This window comes from Gymnoscopelus braueri (assembly GCF_963280865.1).
Source record: "Gymnoscopelus braueri genome assembly, chromosome: 8".
NCBI classification, from domain to species: domain Eukaryota; kingdom Metazoa; phylum Chordata; class Actinopteri; order Myctophiformes; family Myctophidae; genus Gymnoscopelus; species Gymnoscopelus braueri.
The window spans coordinates 26,757,429-26,781,780 of NC_137609.1; the positions used below are offsets into that span (position 1 = coordinate 26,757,429).

A 24,352-nucleotide genomic window follows, 5' to 3' on the forward strand; every position below is an offset into this window, starting at 1 on the left:
AGGTAGTCCAATATTGAGGCTCACTTCAACCCACTATTAGCATCAAAGTTCTGTCCAGTGTCTATGAATTACAACCATTGTATTTGCACATTCAGTAACAATTACATTACTATCCAAATAAGTTTTTGCTTTAATTCACAATTAAGTATCACCATCCTGGGGCCTATTACACGAAAGGAGATTTAAGTCAAATCCAGGTTTGACAAAGTCTGGTCCGTACAGCCTGGTTTATTCCGTTCCATGAACGCCAAGCCAGGCTGAAAAGTCGATAGCAGAATCCTTGAACTTGACCAATCATGGGGCCCAAAACCAGAGAGGCGTTCTTCTCTGTGGCTGAACAGCAGCACTGCAGCAGCTCATGGAACAGTGGCGTTCCCAGGAATTACATTTAGGGCAGGGGATACTCGGGGGAAACAAGTTAACAACAACACTACACACACTGACTACAAAACTGAAAAAACGTTAATAAAAACAATATGCAAGTATAATCAATCAATCAATTCTTCAGCGGTGGTCTCTTCATGTTGTAGTTTAGTAATGAATGGCTCAAGCTGCTCTCAGAGACCCTTTTATGCCAGGTGAGTACAGGTGATGGCCCAGACCCCTGGCACTCCTGGTACCCCATGAAGACAAAGGCATACATTTGCATCACTATATAGGCGAGGGTCGCTCTGCTGAATGGATACGGTGGTGATTAGCTGCCTGCCCGCGTGAATGGACGAGGAGGTGGGCTAATGGTCCGACGGCCACTATTCTGTTTGATTTTTTTTCACTGCCTGTCTTTTACTTCATTTTCTAGGGGAGGCGAGATTTTAATTCCTGCCTCTACGGTGGGTACGCCACTGATAGCGTCACAATCATTTTTAACCACTTAGCGTTTATGTAGATGAATGAACGGGTCAAAAATGGAGAAAGTGCAAACACCAGGTTGAAGTTCATCCATGACGGTCATGACAGATCCAGACTGCACTAGTGATTTGTTTACATTCGACCACATGGCTCATTTGTATAAGACGTTACCATATTGATTTTATCCCACTGTTGAAGGTTAGGGTTATGTTTTATATATTTTGTTTAAGACTTACAGTAGGCTGCCTTGCCCCACTGGAATACAGTGACTGATATGAATTAATATACTAGACTATACGTAAAATGAAGAATACCTTGTGATGTCAGTGACATTTTATTACAAATGAAAATAAAAATAAGAAACCTCATTATGGCCAAAACTGTTACTTTTCAGCATAAACATTCTAAAATAGCAAAAACAGCAGATCGACAAAAAAAACAAGACTCGCGCAACATAATTTGGCAAGACACACCATCTCCGGTTTACTCCCCGTATCTGCATAGTCTCGCGTATCGCGTAGCTATCTGTGTGAAGTGGGCGGACGCCAACCTGCTTCCGGTCTCCTAAAAAGGCGTCCGCCCACTTCACGCAGATAGCTACGCGAGACTATGCAGATACGGGAAGTAAACCGGAGATGGGGTGTCTTGACGGTTTTTGTTGTGCGAGTCTTGTTTTTTTTCCCCAGGACTTTCAAAAAGCGTTGGTTCTCCATGGGGGGGTTCCAGGGGGTCCCCAGCAAAATGTTATTATTAAATATGGCTCTTTTATTGCTACTTTTAACTTTTTAATGGATCCTATGTAAGTAAAGCCTGATAAAAGTGTCAAAATCCACCAGAATACTGGAAATGACATCTACTCTATAAAAAAAATCCTGGGGTTCAAGCGTGGTCAAGAGAAAACTCTCATATTAATCTCATAGAGAATGCATTGACAGCTGCAGTACATCGTTCTAACGGACCTTGCGTGGGTGCACTGTCTCAATAGAAATGTGTAGTCCCTGTGTGCCTATGTATTCAATTCATCAATATAGCATATAAAATTAACACAATATATGTCTATGTACAAAAGAGATGGGGAAAATTACATTTACCTCCCCTTTTGGTCTCCTGGTAGATGTTTTTTTCAGGCCACTGACACCATCCATTTAATGGATGGTGTCAGGGAATTCCACATTTTGATGGCAGAGAAGTAGAATGAAAACTTTCCCATGTTTATTCTAAATGTGGGTGGTACCAGCTCATGCTCGCTCCCTCTGGTGTTGTGGCTGTCACTCACTTTGGAGAAGTAGTTAGACAGGTATGAGGGTATAGTAAATACCAATCCCAGTGATATTTGCTTAACACTGTCTTCTACCCTGAGCCATCCCAAACTAGCAAAGTGTGTTGGAATTAGGTGGGTCATGGGCTTAAGGCTGAGAAGTAGTCGTATCAGTTTGTTTGGGAGGTCTGAATTTTAATCAAAATGGCATTGAATGAGGGCTCCAGCTAGAGTCTTGAGTATTGGAGAACCCAGCATCCCACCTGTATGTCTGTGTGCAAGAGAACCCATTACCCCACATGTCTGTGTGCTAGAGAACCCAGTACCCCACCTGTCTGTTTGTGTGCACCTGGATCCTGGTATACAGTGACAGGTCCTGAGCACCTCTACTGCAACAGCAACAGTCCTCCTGATTCCAAATCCAAATCACCACAACACTATTAAACACCCCAACGATTGTATGTCCATGTCAATACAGTTCTCAGATACTGTAGCAAACATATCACTTATACATTTGTTGAAATGTCTCACTCTTCTCCTCCAGGCTATCATGTTAGTTGACCAGCCATAACCCACCTTGTTATTTGTCATTTGGTTATGGTAGAAATGCTGAGTGAAATCCCAGCTCCAAACACACCAACCTTCTTGTTTTTAACGAGGTTAAATGCTGATATATCCTCACTTTGCCTCTTGATTTGGTGACATTTACCAGATTATTGAACCTATAACCAACACTTAAACATCACAGTTTGCATCGGTTTCTCTCACTCTCAGACTGTCTCTCTTCCTCTTTTTTTTGTCCCATCCCTCTCAGAATCAGAGTAGACTGACTGCAGTTGATTGAGACCTGGCTCCACAATGACATTGCGTCCATGACCTTGGTATAAGTCTAACATGTGTAAGGAAGCAGTAAATGGGCATCTTCATGCTTGTCTCTGTTGTTTGATTTTAGGTTAAGACTTTAAACACCTCTCTTACTTAAATGAAAACTACCGGTACATGTAAAAAAAAAAATGTAATCAAAGATTTCATCCTATTCTGTCTGTCTCTCACTCATCTGTGATCTTTTATTGTCTCATGGCTGGACGGCCGAAGGTCGGAGAGGTGGAGACTATGTTTTCTCCCCTGTCCGTCCATCCGTGTGCCCGTGTCTTAGAGCAGCTAATCTCCGGCACCGCCAATCGGTGTATACTTGTGAGGCAAAGGAAGAACCTCTGCCCCAAATGTTCACATCGGCCTGTTATAGCGCCACCAGAACACATTTTTTATATTACTCCTACAGATTTTGTCCAAACTTCACGCAAATTGGTACAGATTATTGCCATGTAATCAGGACTAAGACGTACCTGTCAGATTTCTCATATTCCATCCTGATTAACTATGATTGGCTTCCCCCCTGATTCCTTGGATCATGACGCAACATATAGACCCTGACCATTTGTGCCAAAAGACATTTTCTGCCATTTTGTGTTTTCTTCAAAACACACTTTGTGCAATACAATAGATTTGTACAATAGATTTGTCCAAAATTCTCACAAATCGGTACACATTAGCTCTGGGGTCATCTGACCAAGATGTGTAAGTCTGATTTTTTAGATCACATTCCAATTGGCTATGACTGCCTTCCAAACTTTGCGGGCCCTGGCGGAAACCTGTGCTGAGTGTGCTCTGAGGAGAACGCTTTTCTAGTTTAATTATGATGTATTATCCACATTCTGCACATCCTACATTTTGTTTTAACTCAATCTTGAGTTTGATTTGGTACCGAGTTTGGACCGAAGACTAAAAACAATATTAAGTAGAAAACAATCAGATTTTAAAACATGATCAAATCCACAGTTTAAATAATGGTAAATTTCAGTCACATGTTAATTCACTGCTTTAATTGCCATTTAAAAAAGGTGATGAAGCTTTACACCCAATAAGTGAAAAACACTTAGATCACAAAAGGTACTGTATAAATCATACAAGAACTGACTTCCAAAGTCAAGTGTTTAGACACCAAAATGAACATTCATCTAATTGATATACATAGTTACTGCATCACATACAAAGAACCAGCCTAATATATAGCACATTCAGCACAACTGTGAACAGCATCTTTCAGTTTTCAGGGGCATCATAGTGGCTCAGTAAATTAAGGCTTATAAAATGCAGTCGCATGGGTTCACATTTGGCTGATGACGTGCTTTCTTGTTACCCTCCCCTGATGTTTAATAAAGCTGAAATATGCCAGAAAAAAGCAACTCAAAAAAAATATTTACATCATTAATTAAAAAACAAAACAGTGACTGAATGAACAAATGTTTACTTAAAATAAAGAATCTGATACATTTCCAGGCACCATAGTCATTGTTTAAATACTATTGCCAAAAATCTAGATTGAAAAACAGAACTAAACGGAACAAAAACTGTAGTTATTGTCTTTTAGGGCAATTTTTTTAAATCTTGGACTTGTTGAGACTCAGGTTGTATCAGTTCTAGTTGGCATAGCTAATCCAGCCTTTCCCAAAACAACAATAGATACATTCATGTAAAGGGTATACAGTATAATTAATCATTGTGATGAGGTAAGGGCATATCCTGGCTCATGCTTTACCTATCTTAAAAGCTGCTCCCCCCAACAAGCCCCTCCTTTATAAAAAGCAAATGTTGTATAAAAAAGACGCATTTTGGTTAGAAGACTGTTAAAAAAATGTTGCAGGCAGCTGAAGTTTTTCAATAAAACGTATACAAAAAGATGTAAAAGTTGACTTACAATAAGTACCATAGTTAATCATGTACACTAATAAGCTATTGAGCATTACGAGACATGGTTTTGCTCAAACAATTGTAACAAGAGGAATGAATGCGGTATTTACAGCAACCAATCAGGACATGCGTTGACTTTTGTAAAAATAGAAATACCATTTTGCAAACACGTGAAGCATGCACCTTCAATTTTTTAAAAGATGTAGGATTAACCATTTTGACTTAGGAGGATGCAGAATAAGCCAGAGGTTAACTTTAAAATCTCTTAAAATCTGAACTTTGCGAACAGGTTGCAAAAGACAAGAGTTGAGGTGAAATAAGTGTTTTCTTACACTCTAGCATCATATCTAAAAAACTATGGTATACTGTACTAAACCGTTTGGAATACTAATGCTAAAACCATTCCATGATGATTCCGGATGGTGGAGCAACTCCTGACCATTTCAAACATCAGTGCTATGTCCTAGAGACCAGGGCATCTAAATCTGAGGTTTAGAAGATCAGAAGTAAAGCATCAAAGCTTACAAAACGGTACGACTGAAGTTATATCAATCAATAAATAACATTCAATAAATAACATTTTTTTGTCGTTGATTTTTTAAATTTGACTGTTAACAACACCAAGAATATATTTATATATATATACTACCCAGATGGTGACTAAAAGTGCAGAGTAACGATAAGCATGCTGTATATTTTAAAGACATTTGCATTGTACTGCAGCCAAAGTTCTACAGACAAAGCATGTGAATGTTTCAGTACAGTATGTATGCATTCTGTACGGTAAAAGTATAACTTGTGTACTATACAGTCGGTAGAAGTTTAAGCAAGCATATGTTAAGTCAGTGACAAAATACAAAATGGTGCTACACATAAAATACGGTACTTTCAAGACTGCTTCTTTGCTTAAATTTAACCTTGCAAGTACAAGTATAATATTATTTAGTTCCAACAGTAGAAGCAAGTGAATAGACATTAGTGTTACCATTACCAACCGTCTGTTAGTAACAGACTTTAAATTTCAGACCTCACATCTGTTTTAGTACACAAGGGTGCTTGGAAGAGACAACTGGCAAGTTGGCACATCATAGCTCTTGAGATAAATGCTTAAACCATTTTCTGAAAACAGTCTATTAAGTCTTAAAGGGAAAACTCAAGCAATGAAATAATGGTTACAAAATAGCAGTAAGTAGAATTAGGTTAAAATGTAGGTTACAAAACCAGTATAAAGCTTTACAGAAACGGTATAAAGCCTTAGCTTGAGTTTATGGAGGGAGCCAGCTTGAGTTATTTACATGCTACACAATTCTTCTATTTGTGAAACAGAATTGGTTTCGCCAAGCCAGCCAGGATCTTTGGTACATGTACTGAGATTATCTCTCCAATCATCTCTGGAAAGCTGACCTTTGTGGGGAGAGACTGGGCTTGTATGAAAAGGTCGAATGTAAACTGATGGAGTTTCCTTATGATCTGTAAAAGAAGAGAGACATGAATGTGACAATGGTAACTGCAAAAGTTTTATCTACTTCCAAGGGTGAGAAGTAGATGAAATGAGATGTGTCCTCAACAGGGCAATCTTATAACCCACCGGTTGAAGGGAGTCCATGAGCCGGGTGAGTTGGTAGAATCTCTGGGAGCAATTAGAATTCCTTCCGTAGTGAATGAGGCGATCAAGTTCGTTGATGTACGTGAGACGTAACTCGTCAAAGTACTTCTGACTCTTCAGTCCCTCGACTGGAACTGTTAAAAACAGAAATATTTGCTGACTAAAAGTGCATTCAATCAATCTTTCTGATTAATTGAATGACTTTGTTAATCCCCTGCAGGGTTTGGGTTTGGGTTTCTTCATAAACTGACAGATAAATCATTGCAAATATTTTGGAATGTGAAAATATGAGAAGGACCTTGCCAAATCAAATAGCTAATTAGCTAGCAGGAGAGTGACAAAGTTTAGTGTAACAGAGCCTGTCCTGTAGCCTACATTGACAATAGCAGCACAGAGCCTTAAAGGAGAATTCCGGACAAATTAAGTGTTATCTTTGATGTCTCGTTACTCACCTACCGATGTGAAAAGTAGCGTTCTTTTTTTTCATATATTCCCCTGTCGTCATTTTTTAAACCCCCTCCGTTGTCATAATGGGAGCGCGTGGCTAAGGGAAATTCGTCTATTATAACCGACGCAAAGTTGTTTTTTTCACTACTAGTATTCATAGTAGAGTCTCATGATAGTCAAACATGCGTTGAAACTATCTGCGAGGCTGCCGTCAATGGCGAACGATTTAACACTGGTTGCTTGTTTCTTCCAGAACCTGGCAACTCGTGTTGCCAGAATCTGGAAACAAGCAACCAGTGTTAAATCGTTCGCCATTGACGGCAGCCTCGCAGATAGTTTCAACGCATGTTTGACTATCATGAGACTCTACTATGAATACTAGTAGTGAAAAAAACAACTTTGCGTCGGTTATAATAGACGAATTTCCCTTAGCCACGCGCTCCCATTATGACAACGGAGGGGGTTTAAAAAATGACGACAGGGGAATATATGAAAAAAAAGAACGCTACTTTTCACATCGGTAGGTGAGTAACGAGACATCAAAGATAACACTTAATTTGTCCGGAATTCTCCTTTAATTAGTATCAATGGTAACAATATGGTTACTGTACATAGATCCTAACAATAGTGTGGGTACAACATGGATACTGTACAAATTCTGAAGTGTATCTTTTTTATTTTACCAGAATGGAGTGTGATACAACATTGTTTAACATACGATGAGATCGTTTCATTTGTGGGAAGGCCAGTACGAGACCAGGTCCAGAACATCTGACAGCCATTATGACTGGTGTAGGTAAGAGTACCAGAGACAAGGTCCTTCATGCAACATCAGAACGTTTGATGAAGTTGTACTGTACATCATCTGCAAATATGAAAGCTGCCTTAAACATTACATTTCTAAACAAAACATAGCAGATGCCAGACGAAAACAAGAATCAGAACAGCAGACCAGTATCTATGACAAAGCTTTTATTAATAAGCTCACTGAAGTCATTGACAGTTTTCTCTAGAGAAATGAAAGTGATGACACTAAACTCCTTGACTGAGAGTTATGACATACTGAAGACACCAGTCCATGCTTTTTTTCTCAATATATCTGCAGCTCTATGTAGTATTTGCCTCTCAGAGAGATCTTGACCTGAATGTGCAGCTTCTCTCATTGCATATCCCATGGGCACACTTTCAGAGCATACCACATCAGACTTTCCAGCTCTTTCTACAAATTGTAATGCTGTATGAGCTTTTCCTTCAGCTTCCAGGATCTGTATTTAGTGTGTTGGCCCATCTCATCTTCTTCCTCAGACTTCCGTGTCTTCAGTATGTTATCATAACTCTCAGTCAAGGAGTTTAGTGTCATCACTTTCATTTCTTTAGAGAAAACAGTCAATGACTTCAGTGCGCTTAATAAAAGCTTTTTCATAGATACTGGTCTGCTGTTCTGATTCTTGTTTCCGTCGTTTAGAGATCTAGTGTTTAAGGCAGCTTTTATGATATTTGGCATCATACGCAAAGATATCCGGGTACGAGAGCAGCCAATGATGTACAACTTCATCAACCTTTCTGATGTTGCATGAATGACCGTGTCTCTGGAAATCTTACCTGTACCAGTCATAATGGCTGTCAGATGTTCTGGTCTTGTACTGGCCTTCCCACAAATGAAACATTATCTTTGTATGTTAAACGATGTTGTATCAACCCTACTCAGTCTTCTTGATGAAACTGGTGCAGGTATGATCTCACTCTCAACATTTGTAACTTGTTGCTCATTGATGTTGGTCGTACTGTAGTAGCTGTACAAATGATACATGATACGATACCTTTATTTTGAAGCAAAGTATATCATCTGTATGGAGACAGGGTTTTATGAACATCATCATCTCTCTTTTTAAAAATGTTTATCACAGATGATACAAAGATTTGGATCCAATATTTGTACATTACTATTATAATAAAAAATAAAAAGTTACACTTCAGAATGTGTACAATATCCATGTTGTACGTACACTATTGTTAGGCTCTATGTACCATGTAACCATATTGTTACCAGTGATACTAATTAAAGGGATATTTCACTTAAAAAAGGAAATTGGGTCATTTTATCATCTACTCAGGCTTTTGTGAACACCCAAGACAGTTTTTAAGTTTCTCGATTCAGTAGATAATAGATATTTGATATTAATCTTATCAGACATGCCCCCTTCCTATACAAACTCAAACTCCATTTTAACCATGATAGATTCATCAAAAACACCCCTCCTTGGTTCTGGTGACCCATATCGCCCTCCTAATACGTGATGGGGCCGTCACTTTTTTCATTTATCTTATTTTTTTTTAATTGTATTAATATTTTACATTTTCCAAATTTTTAATAAATGAAAAAAGTTATTGAAAAAAACTGGTGTTCTTGATGAATCTATCATGGTTAAAATGGAGTTTGAAGTTACAATGGGTTTGTATAGGAAGGGGCGTGTCTGATCAAATAAATATAAAATATCTAAATACTGAATCAAGCAACTTAAAAACTGTCTCGGGGCTCACAAAAGCCTGAGTAGACGATTAAATGACCCAGATTCTTTTTTAAATATCCCTTTAAGGCTCTGTTCCATTCTGGTGAAACAGAGTCAGGGTGCTGCTATTGTCAAGCTAGTTAAGCTAAGTCACTCTGGCAAGGTCCTTCTCATGTTTTCACATTCCAAAATATTTGCAATGATTTACCTGTCAGTTTATGAAGAAACCCATGTAGGCAATAAGATGCAGATATTATAGTCTTTGATAGGGCAGGAGCCTATCTCCTGTTTCTGTAGCATGAGGCGGCTTGATGTACAAGTACATCCCCCAGCCATGATGTACAAGTACACCCCCTGGACATGACGCTAGTCTGTCACAGGGACTTACCCCCAATCCAACCCTTGATGCTGAGTGTCAAGCAGGGAGGCGTTGAGTCCCATTTTTAAAGTCTTTGGTATGACACGGCCAGGGAATTGAACCCTGACCTCCCAATCTCAGTGCGAACACTAACCACAAGGCCACTGAATGTGTACTTCTATTAAAGAAAATAGAAAAATACTCTATTTCATGACACTGCTGCATCAACAGCAACATTTCAACATATCCACATTCCTTACAATGTTACTAAACCTGGTCTCGATACATGAATGAAATCACAGTTGCAATAATTGATACGTTTGTATTGATAATACTCTTTGACACCTAGCACAGAGACACTTACTAATACTGAAGAGGAGCAAGGCCTTCATACAGAGGAACTCTTCCTGGGTGATCTGCAGGAGGACCAACTCCTGGGAGAAATGTCTCATCCGTATGCAGTGCTCATACATGCTGGAAATGTGCATGCGATGTCTGCAGAGGAAAGACGCGGAAAGGTCGAGGTGAGACACAATGTAATGAGAATGGGCAAATTAGAGAGGGTGAGGGAGCAATTGCTTATACAGTACATTGGACACCTATTTTGACATGAATGGATGTTAGAAAGTAGACAGGGGCAAGGGTCAGATCCAAGTGGTGACAATGGTGTCTTACTTTTTTCTCTAAGAACTTTAAACTAGCCAGGGCCTCAGATTCATGTGAATCAGCCAGGTCTGATTCACATTACAAAATTTCAGTCACTGATCCATTACACATTATAGGATTTTGACAATCATCCATATCTTCTCCGGTTCCAGGATATGGACTGCCCTGAAAAGTATTAATCATTTACCTGAATTCATTTTCATTTGGCTTTCATAAACTGCATAATACAGAAAAGTTGATACTACAGCATGCCAGAGAAAGCACAGGTCTGCTCTCTGCTAAAACGTCTTCCAGATGATCCTGTTTTAAACAGCCTCAAAGACTTCACCACAGACACCACTTCAAACTAATAATATTCAAGATCTGATCGACATATCATTTTCATTCACCTGCAACATTAGGACATTCAATTCTCAAAAACTAATCTTCCCCACAATAACACCAGTGACAATAGAACACCTGACCAGGAAAATCATTATGGTTCTGAGAAACCTGCTGCAAGTATTTGTAGTTTGTGAAATTTTCAAAAAGTATTTGCGTGTGTGTGTGTGTGTGTGTGTGTGTGTGTGTGTGTGTGTGTGTGTGTGTGTGTGTGTGTGTGTGTGTGTGTGTGTGTGTGTGTGTGTGTGTGTGTGTGTGTGTGTGTGTGTGTGTGTGTGTGTGTGAGAGAGAGAGAGAGAGAGAGTGTGTGAGTGAGTGAGTGAGTGAATAAGAATGGTGGAGAGAGGACAGCGAAAGAGAAATACAGGCAGAGACAAAGCGGCACAGTTGTTTTGCTGCATAATGTACATACATGACAGCCATGGCTCATAAGAATAGATAAAGCAGTGATTCTCAAACCTTTTAATTTCAAGGACCCCCAGTTTGGTATGCATTAGGCCACAGCCGCCCATAGCACTGAGAATGTAAAAATGGAACAATTTCCAGGAGGAGCAAGTGCATTTTCTGGAAAATGCACTCAATGTCCCTCACAATTTGTACACTCTCAAAGTCAGAGGCGTATGCTCATTGGGGCCAACGAGGCCATGGCCCGGTCTGTGTGAACCCTGCTTGCCCCTGTGTAGGGGCAAGATCCGCCAGAGGGAAAAAACAAAAAATCAACATAACAACATTAGCAGCCGCTCACCCTTTAAGTCGCCTTTGTTTTAAAATGGGGCTCATTTGCATTCGGCCGAATTGTTAATCATTCAGTGCCACTGGACGTCTAAAACGTCCGTTGTAATAAGCCCTGTGCCACTGGACGTTTTTCAGAACCCAAGATATGATGATTTGAAAATGTTCTGCTCCATTCACTTCTTGTTTAACTTCTTACTGAAAAAGGCTGTATCTCGGCTCCTAAGCACTTTATTTTTTACAATGAATTTTGGCTGTGGCACTGAATGGCACTTTTTTACAATGAATTTTGGCCAGTGGCACTGAATGAGTTAATGAGTGGCCATTAGAAAACCAATTTCGGCGTCAAACCGGTTCTCCATTGCACAGAGACGAGCACCTCTCCATTCAGAAATGTAATAGAAGAAGAACCGTCGTCCTGAAACACCCTGCCCCGCGTCTAAGCCGGCGGCCTCAGTCCGCGAAAAAAAATGGGGCAGTGTGTTTTGGGACGAGCGTTCCGTTTTCCACCCGGAATGGCTCGGTAATTCTCAATAGACTTATCAGCCGTTGTTGTGCGAAGATTCTGGCCCGGTCAACGTTAGAATTCAGCATACGCCACTGCTCAAAGTTACAAAAAATGGTATCTGTAATGGACCATTTTTTACTACAGTAACTATCAAAAATTAGCTGGGGCCCCCTGTAACACCCCAAGGACCCCTGGGGGTCCCCGGACCTCAGTTTAAGAGCCACTGATTTAGAACAGATAAGTGAATTTGGGATGTCACAGCTCCACATACTCATTGAAAACCAGATCCGGTGCGAAGTAAAGCATTCTGCCGTTGACATTCTTATAGGACCTCCATCCCAAGGCAAACACCATCACCCCCATCCATGCATGTTGAATGACTGTCATCTGGTCATCCACGTGGAGGTCTCTAAAACCTGACCACATCATTGAGAGACATAGAATGTTACTTAACATGAGCAATTACTGCACTTTTAATCCCAGTGGTCATGTTTTTAGAATAACAGAAACCATAAGAAATATACTGTATAAAAATATAAAAGATGGAAAGTTATTTTGTGACATAGGCAAGTCCTAATTCATAGGCTCTATGCATGACTGTAGTCCTGGATAATTCTACGTTACTTGATATCCTTTGACGGTTACATTTTAAACCGGCTACTGTGCCAAACAAGCGAAGATATGGGTAAGTGAACTGGAACCGGAAACCATACTTAATTTTCTTTGCACTTGAATGAAACTCAGCCTATCCTACATATAATTAAGGAAACCTCTGTGGACAGGATCTGTCTGTTCAGAATTGTGTGGGTCCCGCTGTGTGTGTGTGTGTGTGTGTGTGTGTGTGTGTTCGCTGTGGAGCGGGTGTGTGTGTTCACTGTGGGTCCACGACGCTGCAACGGGACATGCGCGCGTGTGTGTTCCATCCCTGATATACTGTCTGTGCACAGCGCATAACCCAAACTGCACATACTTTGGGTGCTCATATCCGCAGACGGGTATGCACTAGTCAGTTATAATTTTAAGTATATGGGCCTTATTCTCTAAGCTTGTTTACGTCCATATTTTGGACTTCTCGGCGCAGGACAAGCCTTGCCCAGCGCTTGCCCTCTGATTTCAGAGAGAAGCTACTGTCTTATCAGTGATATGTGCTTGAGTTAAGGAAGAAACACTCATACCCCCTGGATCAGATGGGCAAAGCTGATCAAACGCCTGTTTATTTCGACATGCCAGTACCTGTCACTAGGTGAAAAATCAGTCATTGTGAAGGCTACTGGTAACGAAAAGAGCAGGATTACTGTGATGTTGGCGTGCCTCGCCGATGCTACAAAACTCCCCCCGTACGTAATCTTAAGACGCAAGACAATAACTAAAGAGGCCATGCCACCTGGCATCATTGTGCGTGCCCAGGTAAAGGGCTGGATGGAGACAGAGCTTGTGGTGGACTGGCTCAAAGTTGTGTGGGGCCGACGGCGTGGGGGGCTCAGAAAGATTTTGTGATTGTCTTGTAATGTTTAAATGTAATTGTCAATTTTGTTTTCCGTTATGTATGTAATGTAATGTTGTAATAATGTGTGGGAAAAGGAAAAAAATCTATAAATATATTGTTGAAAAAAAAAGAATGCCTTATTCTTCATGCAAAATCAAATGCGCTGATCTACAAGTTGTCAAGTGGGTGCGTCCTGCCACGTTTCAGCTTGTGACTTTCAGACAAAAATGATACATTTGGGATCCGCACATATCAAGGCTGTACACTCCCTTTCGTGAATCGCACGTCAGATTGTGCTTAGAGAAAATACACACCCCCTTTAGTCACTTTATTTTCACACTATTTACAAACAGCTTAGTGAATGAGGCCCAATATCTTACCTGGTAAGCCTTTGGCCCACTTCACCACTTTGACCAGTTGTCTCTCTCCAAGTTCATTGAGACTGGTGAGCAGAACTGCAGCGGAGTCTGGTTGGCCATAGTCATGTCCTGCATTCACCACCTCAGGCTCAATGGACTCCAAGATGTTGAGGAACACCAGCTGGGATTGGAAGTGTAACCTAGAGTGAGGAGAGATACCCTGGACAGCCTCTGGAGAGTCCTGGCTTGGAGCATCTTCCTCAGCGTTTTTCAGTTGTCCTATCTTCTTTAATTTACGTGCTTTAAAGACGTGTAAAAGGAAGAACAAAGAAAAAGTAATTAATTTGGAAACAAATATAACCAAGTGGACTTGATTTAAATTAATGGGTCGTAAGGGTCTCTTCGCAAAACTGTGATGTAGCCTATGAAATTACCTCTTTACCACGTCATTGTTCATTGTCAACATTGGCCACATAATTCACATAAACCTCCCCAAATTGCTTAATTTTTTAGATATTGTTTGTTTACATTTTACAGCCGATCTACAAGCTCACAAAGCCTTGCATTGCGATGTGTCCTGAGCTTGTAGATCTACTATTTTCAATTAGGTATAACAGCCTGTGCTCTTTGGCGATTAGGCAACTCATTATTTAATAATGGACATAATGTAATAACGTAAATGTAATAAAATCATGAGCGCATAACGTAACAATGGATTTTTGCATAATGTAACAATGTGTTACATTAAGAACCTTACATAGCCGATAATAATGTAATAGCAGTTCATAATGTAATAACCGCTCATACTGTTGAGAAAATAGTTACATCGTAATAATCACTATCATATCAGTATCATGGTCAGTATCATGAGCAGCATCATATCAGTATAAAGTTCAGTATCATGTCAGCATTTATTTGTTTATTTGGAAATAAACCATTATCATTATCATTGATATCAATTATCAATAAACAAGTATCATGTCAGTATCATGTTAATTTCAGTATCAATTTAACTAGCGTCCATGGCTTAACGCAAAATAAATAAATAAATACATAATTCAAGGATTACTTGAATTAAAATAGCTGATATTCCGTGAATCATAATTCATGTAGTTGAATTTCTAAATCCTTTCAAGTAATCTGTCACTCATGTCTCATTCATTATGTATGTTCTTTTAAAGAAAATATTCATTATAGTTTGGTTATAGTGACCTGATAATACTTAATGAATACCCAGAAAAATATCTAATCGTATTCCATTAAGAGAAAGAACTCTTGAACAGATGAGACTTGTCTGGGACCGATAGAATGGTCCACTGTCATCATAGAACTTGCTGGTTAAAAACTGTTTTTTTTGAGTGACAAGGTAACTAGGTGTATGAATAGTTTTCTTCACCTATGCATTTTTTCTTTGCAATTAGAGCAGTTTCATTGAGTGCTTTAATCAAAATAAACACTATAACACTACAAGATTAAAAAAGTTTAATGACCACCTTTGGCAAATTCACCACAGATGATTCACTTAACATGCCCTCACAAGCTTAATTTGTTCTGCTCATTTAATTCTGACCTGAGTCTGACATGTGGCAGTCTACCAAATCTGACTGCAGTAATTATACCGTCAATGATATGCCAAATATCACAGTCTGTAATTAAGCCAGTTCTGCCAAATATTGCAGTCTGTACTAAGCCAGTCCTGTCTTATGGGAATGTGAGTGAAAGAGAAATGCAATACTGACAATGTACTGAGTGAATGAAAAAATACGGTACTTTGAGCTAAATCAGCTAAATCTTTATGTCTTTAAGTCTTACTTCAAACATAATAAATGAAAGTGTGTGTGTGTGCGTGCATGAGAGAGGGAAAGCTTTTCTCATTCCCTCTCGATTCCAAAAGAACGAGGAGAAAAGCTAGTTGAAGATTTAACAGCAGTATCATTTCCAATAAATAGCATTTACATTTATGATCCTACAACAAACATTTCAAATGGATTTTGTCATTACAAATTCCTCTCTAGGGTGATGAGAAATATTATCTTAAGTATCTGATCTTTGTATAGCACTTTGCAAATAGGTCAGGTTGAGCTAACCTCGACATTCCCACCCCCTTGAGTTGATGCCAGTGTAAATAGAGGAAGCCATCCAAACCATGGTTTCAAGTTTTCTGGTACACTCACAAATGTAGCTCAGTGAAGAAATTATTTATTAAAAATATGGTTAAAATGTTCAAATACTTTGGGAAATGAACTGTGGTAGAATTTCCGCAATGGTGAGTGTATGCTATTTCTCATTACTTAAGACATGCATCTTAGGATCTACTTTGACTAACACCAGAATTGATTTAGTTCTATGTCTCCTATGTTGGGCAAGTTATTATTTTAAATGGTTAACTCTCACTACAAGCATGATGTACTAGACAAAACAAATCTGTTAGCCAACATTTTCTGTCAACTGTGGACTAGCCAGGAGACTCCAGGAAGCAACCGCTGTCCCCAGTGTTGCAAGTTGTGAATTAAAGGTCGCACTGACACTGTATATTGTGCAACTCAGACTGTCTAATGTTTAGAATGACAACATATAAAGCAATCATAATGCAACTGCTGTCAGAATGTCTGGTTCACAACTGAAGAACTATAAAAGTGCGACCATCTGAGCACAGATCTCTGCCAGGCCTGGGCGCCTACCCAGGGCTGTGTCAGTTGTGGCCTGCAGCCGTCATGACACGAGAAAGCTGCAGGGAAAATAGAGTTTGTACGACAGATGGTTTTGCGCTTGTGTTGCACCCTATGGGCAGAAGTGAATGCAGTTTTGGAGATGTGCTCTATAGAGGTCCCTCAACATGCAATTCCAATTTGGGTATGATTGGATGATGCGCTCATGATCAGGCCATCAGGGGTCTAGGGTTCTATTACCAGAAACCATAGACAGTGTATGGGGAAGATTTTACCAACTATGTTTAAGGACCACATGGACAACATTATAACAGCAATTACATGCAATGACTGTAAACAATAATGCACAGCTAATGATGCAAACACAGTAGAACACTGACTACTAAAGTTCTCTCTCTCTCTCTCTCTTTCTTTTTTGTTCCCCGGGCTCATAACAGCATTGTTGTGAGCTGTCACTTGTATTTACAGTACATGCCCTGAAGAAGTGTTGAAACGCATAGGCACTAAGCCCATTTATCAAAGGCTTTTATTTTTGGGTTTATGGCCTTGACTATTGATCCTCTCTCCCTCTCTCTCTCTCGGACCAAAGTTATGACAATAAAGAGCAAGCAGTTGTGCTAGAGAAAACAAGCACTTCCCTTCCCTCGCAAACCGTATGTGCTGGAGTCTAGGCCACTAGGCTAAGCAGCTAGGCTAGCAGTAGGGTTGCCAACTCCCAGAGATTAAAATAAGGGACCCCTATCCTCCGCACGATCGAAATTGTTTTGGGGGGGTCAAACCCGCAAAACCCCCCGAAATGCATAGAAAACTATGTATTAACACAATACAAACACAATGGTCTTACACCTGCATTAGGCTACTACATCACAGGCTGACAAAAGCGGGACGATTCCGTATTTTATGGGACGGTTGGTAACCCTAGCTAGCAGTTTACAAGTGAAGTTCACAGACGTACTAGCTAATTCTGGCTTTAAAAAATGTATATCGAATATCTTAGCTACAATGAGATTGTGCTAACAATTACGTTTTGTTTCTTTATGTATTTGTTTGGGAAAATTTTACGTCTAGCACACAGTCGTCTGGACTGGCTGAGTAAACAGGCACTAGTCTCTGTCAGGAAGTTACTCTTCCTGAACTACTTTCTTGTAGAAGTTGTTTTTGTAGTTAATTATTATTCAGAACTGTTTTAATTGAGACGTGTCGATGATTTTCATGTTGCCATATTTGTAACCGTTTTAGAAAAGCAATAAGCCACGCGAGGTCGCAGTTTACCTCAATTTTATAATGGCTGACAGGGTTGGAGGCACTTGGCTAGCGCCTCGTGCCTCGTGTCTCGTGTCTCAGCCATAATAAAATCCATGGTAAACTGCGACGTCTTGTGGCTTATTGCTTTAATATAATTATAATAATATATCATAATATTGTTAAATAACTTTGTGACTTTTCAAAGGGAGATTGTCATCTTGTCTCTGTGAAATTAACAACACTGTTGCAGTTCTATTTGGGGATGTAATTAACTTTTCAAGAGTAAAAATTGAATTTGGTGATCCAATTGAAAACCTGCAAGCAATTGTTAACTTTTCTCTTCAATCTTAAACTCATTGACTGCTGTTGACGAGTGCACTCGTCAATTGGATCCTATGACTTCTGGAGAACAGTAGACCTGGAAATAATGTGATCACAACAAACCCAGCCCCGTCCGGTCTAACGCATGGAAAGCATCGGCTATTTTTGGCGAAAATATTTTGTGTAGATGGAAAAAAAGCGGTGCAAGTACAGTTGTAACTCAGGTCCGTTTACTAAGAATAGAGAGGGGTTCGCAGCCAAGTACAGTACATATAATTTTGGGGGTCCTTGACATGAAAAAGTGATATAGCAACATACGTTGCTATATCAGAAAACGGTTAGGATTTAGATGGATTTGTAGAATGGGCCTCAGGTCTTAATGGGTTAAGTGGTTAATAAGGGGTGGATACACTCAAATTCCAGATTGAGCAATAACATTACCTTCTGCTGCTCTGTAGCAACTCATAATGTAATAATGGCCCATAAACGGTTCATAATGTAATAAACTAAATGCAGGGGTGAAAGTGGGCCGGCACGGTCCGGAACGGCGTTCCGGTAAAAGATTAGGTGCCGGAACGCCGTTCCGTTAAGAAAAATTCGAAGGTAGTTGTGAAAATCCCATATTAAATAACCTGCCACAGACCCATGGCCATGCATGTTCAAGAAGAAAACGTAATCTACTAACGTCAGATTAACATACACAATTATTAAATTTTCTAATAAAGTGCTTTTGAATTGTTCCACTGTGTGTTTGTGTCAGCTTAATCCGTGCTATTTTTACGGTGTTTATTTATTTTACGGAGCCGAGAAGCGTCTCCTCTTCTCCAGCGAAACGAAACTGGGACTGGGATCAATTCACTTTGCAGCTTGGAGATCCGGTATAAAACGGATACGGAAACGGCCGTTGTCCGTGCCTATGTGTGTATGTGCAAATTACCGGATAAAGAAGGCGGGCTTTACGACGAATTAAATCCCACCAACGTTCAAAACATGTTTCTGGTTGGCTGACAGACTAGCATAGTTAGTTCTGATTGGTTCAACACGTCTTTTCTGGAGAAAAAAAGAAAAGAAACGCGAGGGGAAATAAACACTGTTTTGATGAAGAATGCAATTTTAAAAATAAATGAAGCACAATGCAACGAAAACTAACTGAGATGTTTAAGAGAAAAGAAGACAGAGTTGAAGAAGCTGACAATGTGGTTAAAAACAAAGTTTGTAGAACAACAACGCCCAGGTACAGTGGTGGGAAAAGTACTCAATTACTTAAAGGGATACTTCACTTTAGGGCCGGGGAAACATTTAAAAAATATATTAAAAATAAATGAAAAAAGTTATGGAAAATTCATGGCCCCCTCACGCATTAGAGTGTCCTACTAATGCGTGAGGGGGCCATGAATTTTCCATAACTTTTTTCATTTATTTTTAATATATTTTTTAAATGTTTCCCCGGCCCGAAAGTGAAGTATCCCTTTAAGTAAAAGTATCAATACTGCAATGTATGTATGTAAAGCACTCTGTTAAAAGTTTGGAATTGAAAATTTACTTGAGTGAAAGTACAAAAGTATTGGTATCAAAATGTACTTAAAGTACCAAAAGTAAAACTACTAAAATGTTTGAAAATAGCAAATCTACAAGCTTGTGGAGCTTGTAGATCGGCTATTTTCAAATAGCCTAGGTATAAAATAGGGCTAAAGGGATTAATGTATGATTTATAATGTAATAATGTATATCTGCAAAGTAACTAAAGTTTTCAAATAATTGTAGTGGAGTAAAAGTACAATATTTCCCAAATCCGCCATATAACCACATTTTTTACATTAGTATAAACCCATTTTGTTTGAATATTTTATTAGGCAGAAATTGATTTTTGTGATAATAAATTGGTAAAATCAGGCAAAAATATGAATTAAATAACATAACCCTAACCTAACTCCTAATCCTAACCCTAAAACCAAAATAAAGAAACCAAAAACTGGAAAAAAAAACGAACCCAATCCGCCCAGAACCGTGAAAGAAACGGACCCAATCCGCCCAGAACCGCAAAAAAATTCGCGCGGCCGAACGCACTCCCCCGTCCTACCAGTTCCGGCAAGAACTCTGAGCCACTTTCACCCCTGACTAAATGTAATAAAAGCTCATAATGTAATAATCAGCTCATAATGTAATAAAATCATGAGCTCATAATGTAATAAAATCATGAGCGCATAATGTAATAACTGATTTTTGCATAATGTAATAATGTAACAATGTGTTACATTGAGAACCTTACATAGCCGCTCATGATGTAATAACAGTTCATAACGTAATAACGGCTCAAATTGTTGTTTCCTGGCAAGTATGATGGTCAGTATCGGTTCATAATGTAATAAACTAAATATGATAAAAGCTCATAATGTAATAATCAGCTCATAATGTAATAAAATTTAGGAAAACTTAGGAATGATCCTAGGTCCCTGTAAAATGAAATGGACGGATGTGAGAAGGGCCCAAAAAACGTTACTTCCGTCCGCTCCAATGATAGGATTTGGAGAAAAAGGTCCATATCTCCTTACTTTTTTACAGTGGTGAAAACAAGCCATTTTCGACGGGCGATCACTCTGCAATGGCGGATCGCGTTAGACGGGACCCTCGACCATCGTGCAGACACCCTTTGTTTACATCCGGGTCCTCGTGGAGGCTTCTACAGCTCTAAAACGATCAGCGTAAACGGTAAGAAACGCTGGCACTGGCATAGCAGTAGAACGAATTTGACCCCATTTTTGTGCCGAAACTTGGTTCAGTGGGATCAAAGGAGATCCTGACATGATACTGACAATGATACTGATAAGGTACTGACATTATATTGACATGATACTGACAATGATACTGAGATGACACTGACATTATATTGACATGATACTGACATGACATTACATTATGAACTTTTATTACATTATGAGCGGCTATGTAAGGTTCTAAATGTAACACATTATTACATTATGCAAAAATCTGTTATTACGTTATGCGCTCATGATTTTATTACATTACATGATCTAACATTATGAGCTTTTATTACATTTAGTTTATTACATTATGAGCCGTTATTACATTATGAGTTGCTACATGCTCTCTTGAAGAAAACTTGCAGCTGCCACAGGTGAGCGCACCATAATGACAGCCAGATGCCTCATCTGCACAGATCAGGCAAGATCTTTGTGGTGGAAAGAAGAACTCCATGGGAAACATGTGCGCTCTGCTGCTCTCAAATCTTATCTAAATCTAATCTAATGTGATCACAACAAACCCGGCCCCGTCCGGTTTAATGTTAAAGGATTTAGAAAAATATAAATTTCTCTGCTTTCTGTTGCTTTTTGGCAAAAACAAGCCTGCCCACAACTATGGAATGAATTATCGCGGCGGCACAATTTTCTTATCTTCGATTCTACGAGACTCGGCTACGTCTTTTAAATCGGTGGTGGGGGGGGGGGCATTTTGTCAACGGGGGGGGGGAGAGTTTCACTGTTTCAGCCCAGCCCTGCACATGAACTCTGCAGCCGCACTGAGGCCCCTGCTGGAAAGCATCCCAGCCCAAACATTAACGTAACTAATAATTGGGCCGCGCGACCCGGAAATGACCGTTATAATCCTAAAACGGGAGCAAATATTTTTTTTTCTTTTTTTTTGTGGCCCAGTGGCCCACTGGCCCTGCGGCCCACCGGGCAAATGCCGGTACGCCAAATGGCCAGTCCGCCGCTGATAGACGCCGATACCATGGGGGCCTCTGGGCCTAAGCCCCCACCCGAAATGATCAGCCCCCACATGAATCTCAAATGTCGGGGCCCAAATTAATCACCATGACTATATCTGAAGGTGCAAATGCGTGCCCGCGAGAGCTGACAACGCGTCGTTAACACCTAGAACGATAGCCCAGACAGAGTGCTAAAGGAGATTCAACAGTCGGATGAATTTCATCATCAACCCCCCCCCCCATCCTTGAGGATAAAGGCGGTTACACACCGGCGAATATGCGAATATACGCAAAATTCGGACTTGTTCTGAATAATTAAAAGACGCTTTTTCGCTTCGCTTTTTCGCTCCATGTAAGCTTGCATTGACTTTATACGGTTTTTTAAAAAAACGTATTATTCGCATGAAAACAAACGCCCCGGTGTGTAAGGACCTTTACTTGGCTGAGAGATCCCATTTTTCTGCCATTAGTTTTTGCTATTATTTTAATGCCATTATTTTAAATGATACCTTCTCCTTATACTAGCTGTCTTCGGTACTCGTCCAGGCTACGGAAACACTGGAGAGACAATCTCAAAGTGTGATTTTTATGTAATAGTATGTTCTTGTTATGTATGATGTTTTTATTTATTTATTTATTTTTACTTTTTTTTAATATTTGTATGTCTTCTTATCTGTATGTAATATGGACCCCCTGAGTGTCTGGAATAAAGTTTGAAATTGAATTGACTTAAAAGGATCCCTGGCTAATAAGCCGTATATGCCTTAATAAATTATAATTGCCCTCTATAACTAAAATTCAAAATGAAATGAAAATGAAAAACACCTTAAACAGTTTAATTATTTTAGAAATAGTTTGAGCTGCATTCATGTCATGAAAGGTGCTATATAAATGAAGTCATTCAAGACAAGTTGTCTGATTATTTTAAGAAATAGCGTACTTATGTGTGGGTGAGTCTATGTAAAGGGCTTTTATATAAAACTAAGAGGAAAATAATTAATTAATTGAAACAAAAATAAAAACAACTAGAAAAAGTGCTCCTCGGAGCACAGGTCTCCGCCAGGTCAGGTAGGCTATTGTGGCCTCCTGGTGGCGCTATAATTGGCCAATGTGAAAAGGGTGCCATTTCTTCTTAGGCCTTGCACGACAATCGGACACTGACTGCATTCATGATTTGAGGCATTTTGTTAAAAAAAATGTTTTGCTAAATTAGACCTGCTGGTGGCGCTATAACAGGCCAATGTTAAAAGGGTGGCATTTGTTCCTCAACATAGTGTGAATGTGCGTGCAAAGTTTGACCGCAATCGGGCGGTGCGTTCATGATTTTGGAATTTTATTCAAAACAAGACAATAATGCAAACTTTAGATGTCAATCTTAGCCAATCAGGATGGAATATGAAAACACATCCGTCTTGATCACATGACTATAGAGATCATGTGTACCGATTTGCGTGAAATTTGGATAAAATTGGAAGTTGTAGTATAAAATAATGTGTTTTACAGAAGTCGGCCTCCTGGTGGCGCTATAAAAGGCAGATGTGAAAAATGCAGGGCAAAGATGTTTCCTTGACCTCTAAGGAGTGCACATACAAAGTTTTACACAGATCGGTGCAGTTATAGGTAAAAACACGAATGGGCCTGTTATAGCGCCACCATGAGGCTGATTTGAAAATGTCAAATGGTATTTCTTCCTCGGCCTAATGGGAAATTGCATGCTATGTTCATGATTTGAGGCATTTTGTTCAAAATGGAGCACTCCTGCAAACTTTGGTAGACATTTTTAGCCAATCAGGATGGAATATGAAAAATCGGAAAGACAGGTTTCGTTTAATGACTATAGAGATACTGTGTACTGCGTGTTTTTTGGACAAAATCTGTGGGAGTACTGTCAAAAAATATGTTTTGCACAAATCGGCCTCCTGGTGGCGCTATAAAAGGCCCATGAGAAAAATGTGGGGCAGAGGTTCTGAATTGGCATCCAGGAAGTGTGTGTGCACAGTTTCGCTGCGATCAAGCCAACTGGGCCTTTTACTATAGAGATACTGTGTACTGCGTGTTTTTTGGACAAAATCTGTGGGAGTACTGTCAAAAAATATGTTTTGCACAAATCGGCCTCCTGGTGGCGCTATAAAAGGCCCATGAGAAAAATGTGGGGCAGAGGTTCTGAATTGGCATCCAGGAAGTGTGTGTGCACAGTTTCGCTGCGATCAAGCCAACGGTGCCAGAGATTAGCTGGTCACAGACGGACGGACGGACACACACATGGACACACGGACGGACAGACGGACGGGGTGGAAAACATACTCTCTCGCCATGCCTTTCGGCCTGGCGGAGACAACAAATTAACAATGCAACTAAACAATAAGAAATATAATTACGTTACAAAATCCACAGCACCTGGGCTCGGACAACCTGTCGACTCATTGGTGGGGCGTGCTCCCATTGGCATCCATTCCATTGGTGGGGGCACGCTCCCATA

General features: G+C 39.7%; 1 protein-coding gene across 1 annotated transcript in view; it reads right to left on the bottom strand.

Moving 5' to 3' along the window:
* Positions 1-3,990: 3,990 nt before the first annotated feature.
* Positions 3,991-24,352, bottom strand: part of ar (androgen receptor) — a 42,210-nt gene continuing 21,848 nt past the window's right edge. The window contains exons 4-8 of the mRNA XM_080436595.1: positions 13,933-14,211; positions 12,338-12,482; positions 10,144-10,274; positions 6,447-6,598; positions 3,991-6,328 (exon numbers count right to left, since the gene is read on the bottom strand). Of these exons, the coding sequence (XP_080292721.1) occupies positions 6,170-6,328; positions 6,447-6,598; positions 10,144-10,274; positions 12,338-12,482; positions 13,933-14,211 (866 nt within the window). The 3' untranslated portion in view covers positions 3,991-6,169. The remainder of the gene's footprint in view (positions 6,329-6,446; positions 6,599-10,143; positions 10,275-12,337; positions 12,483-13,932; positions 14,212-24,352) is intronic.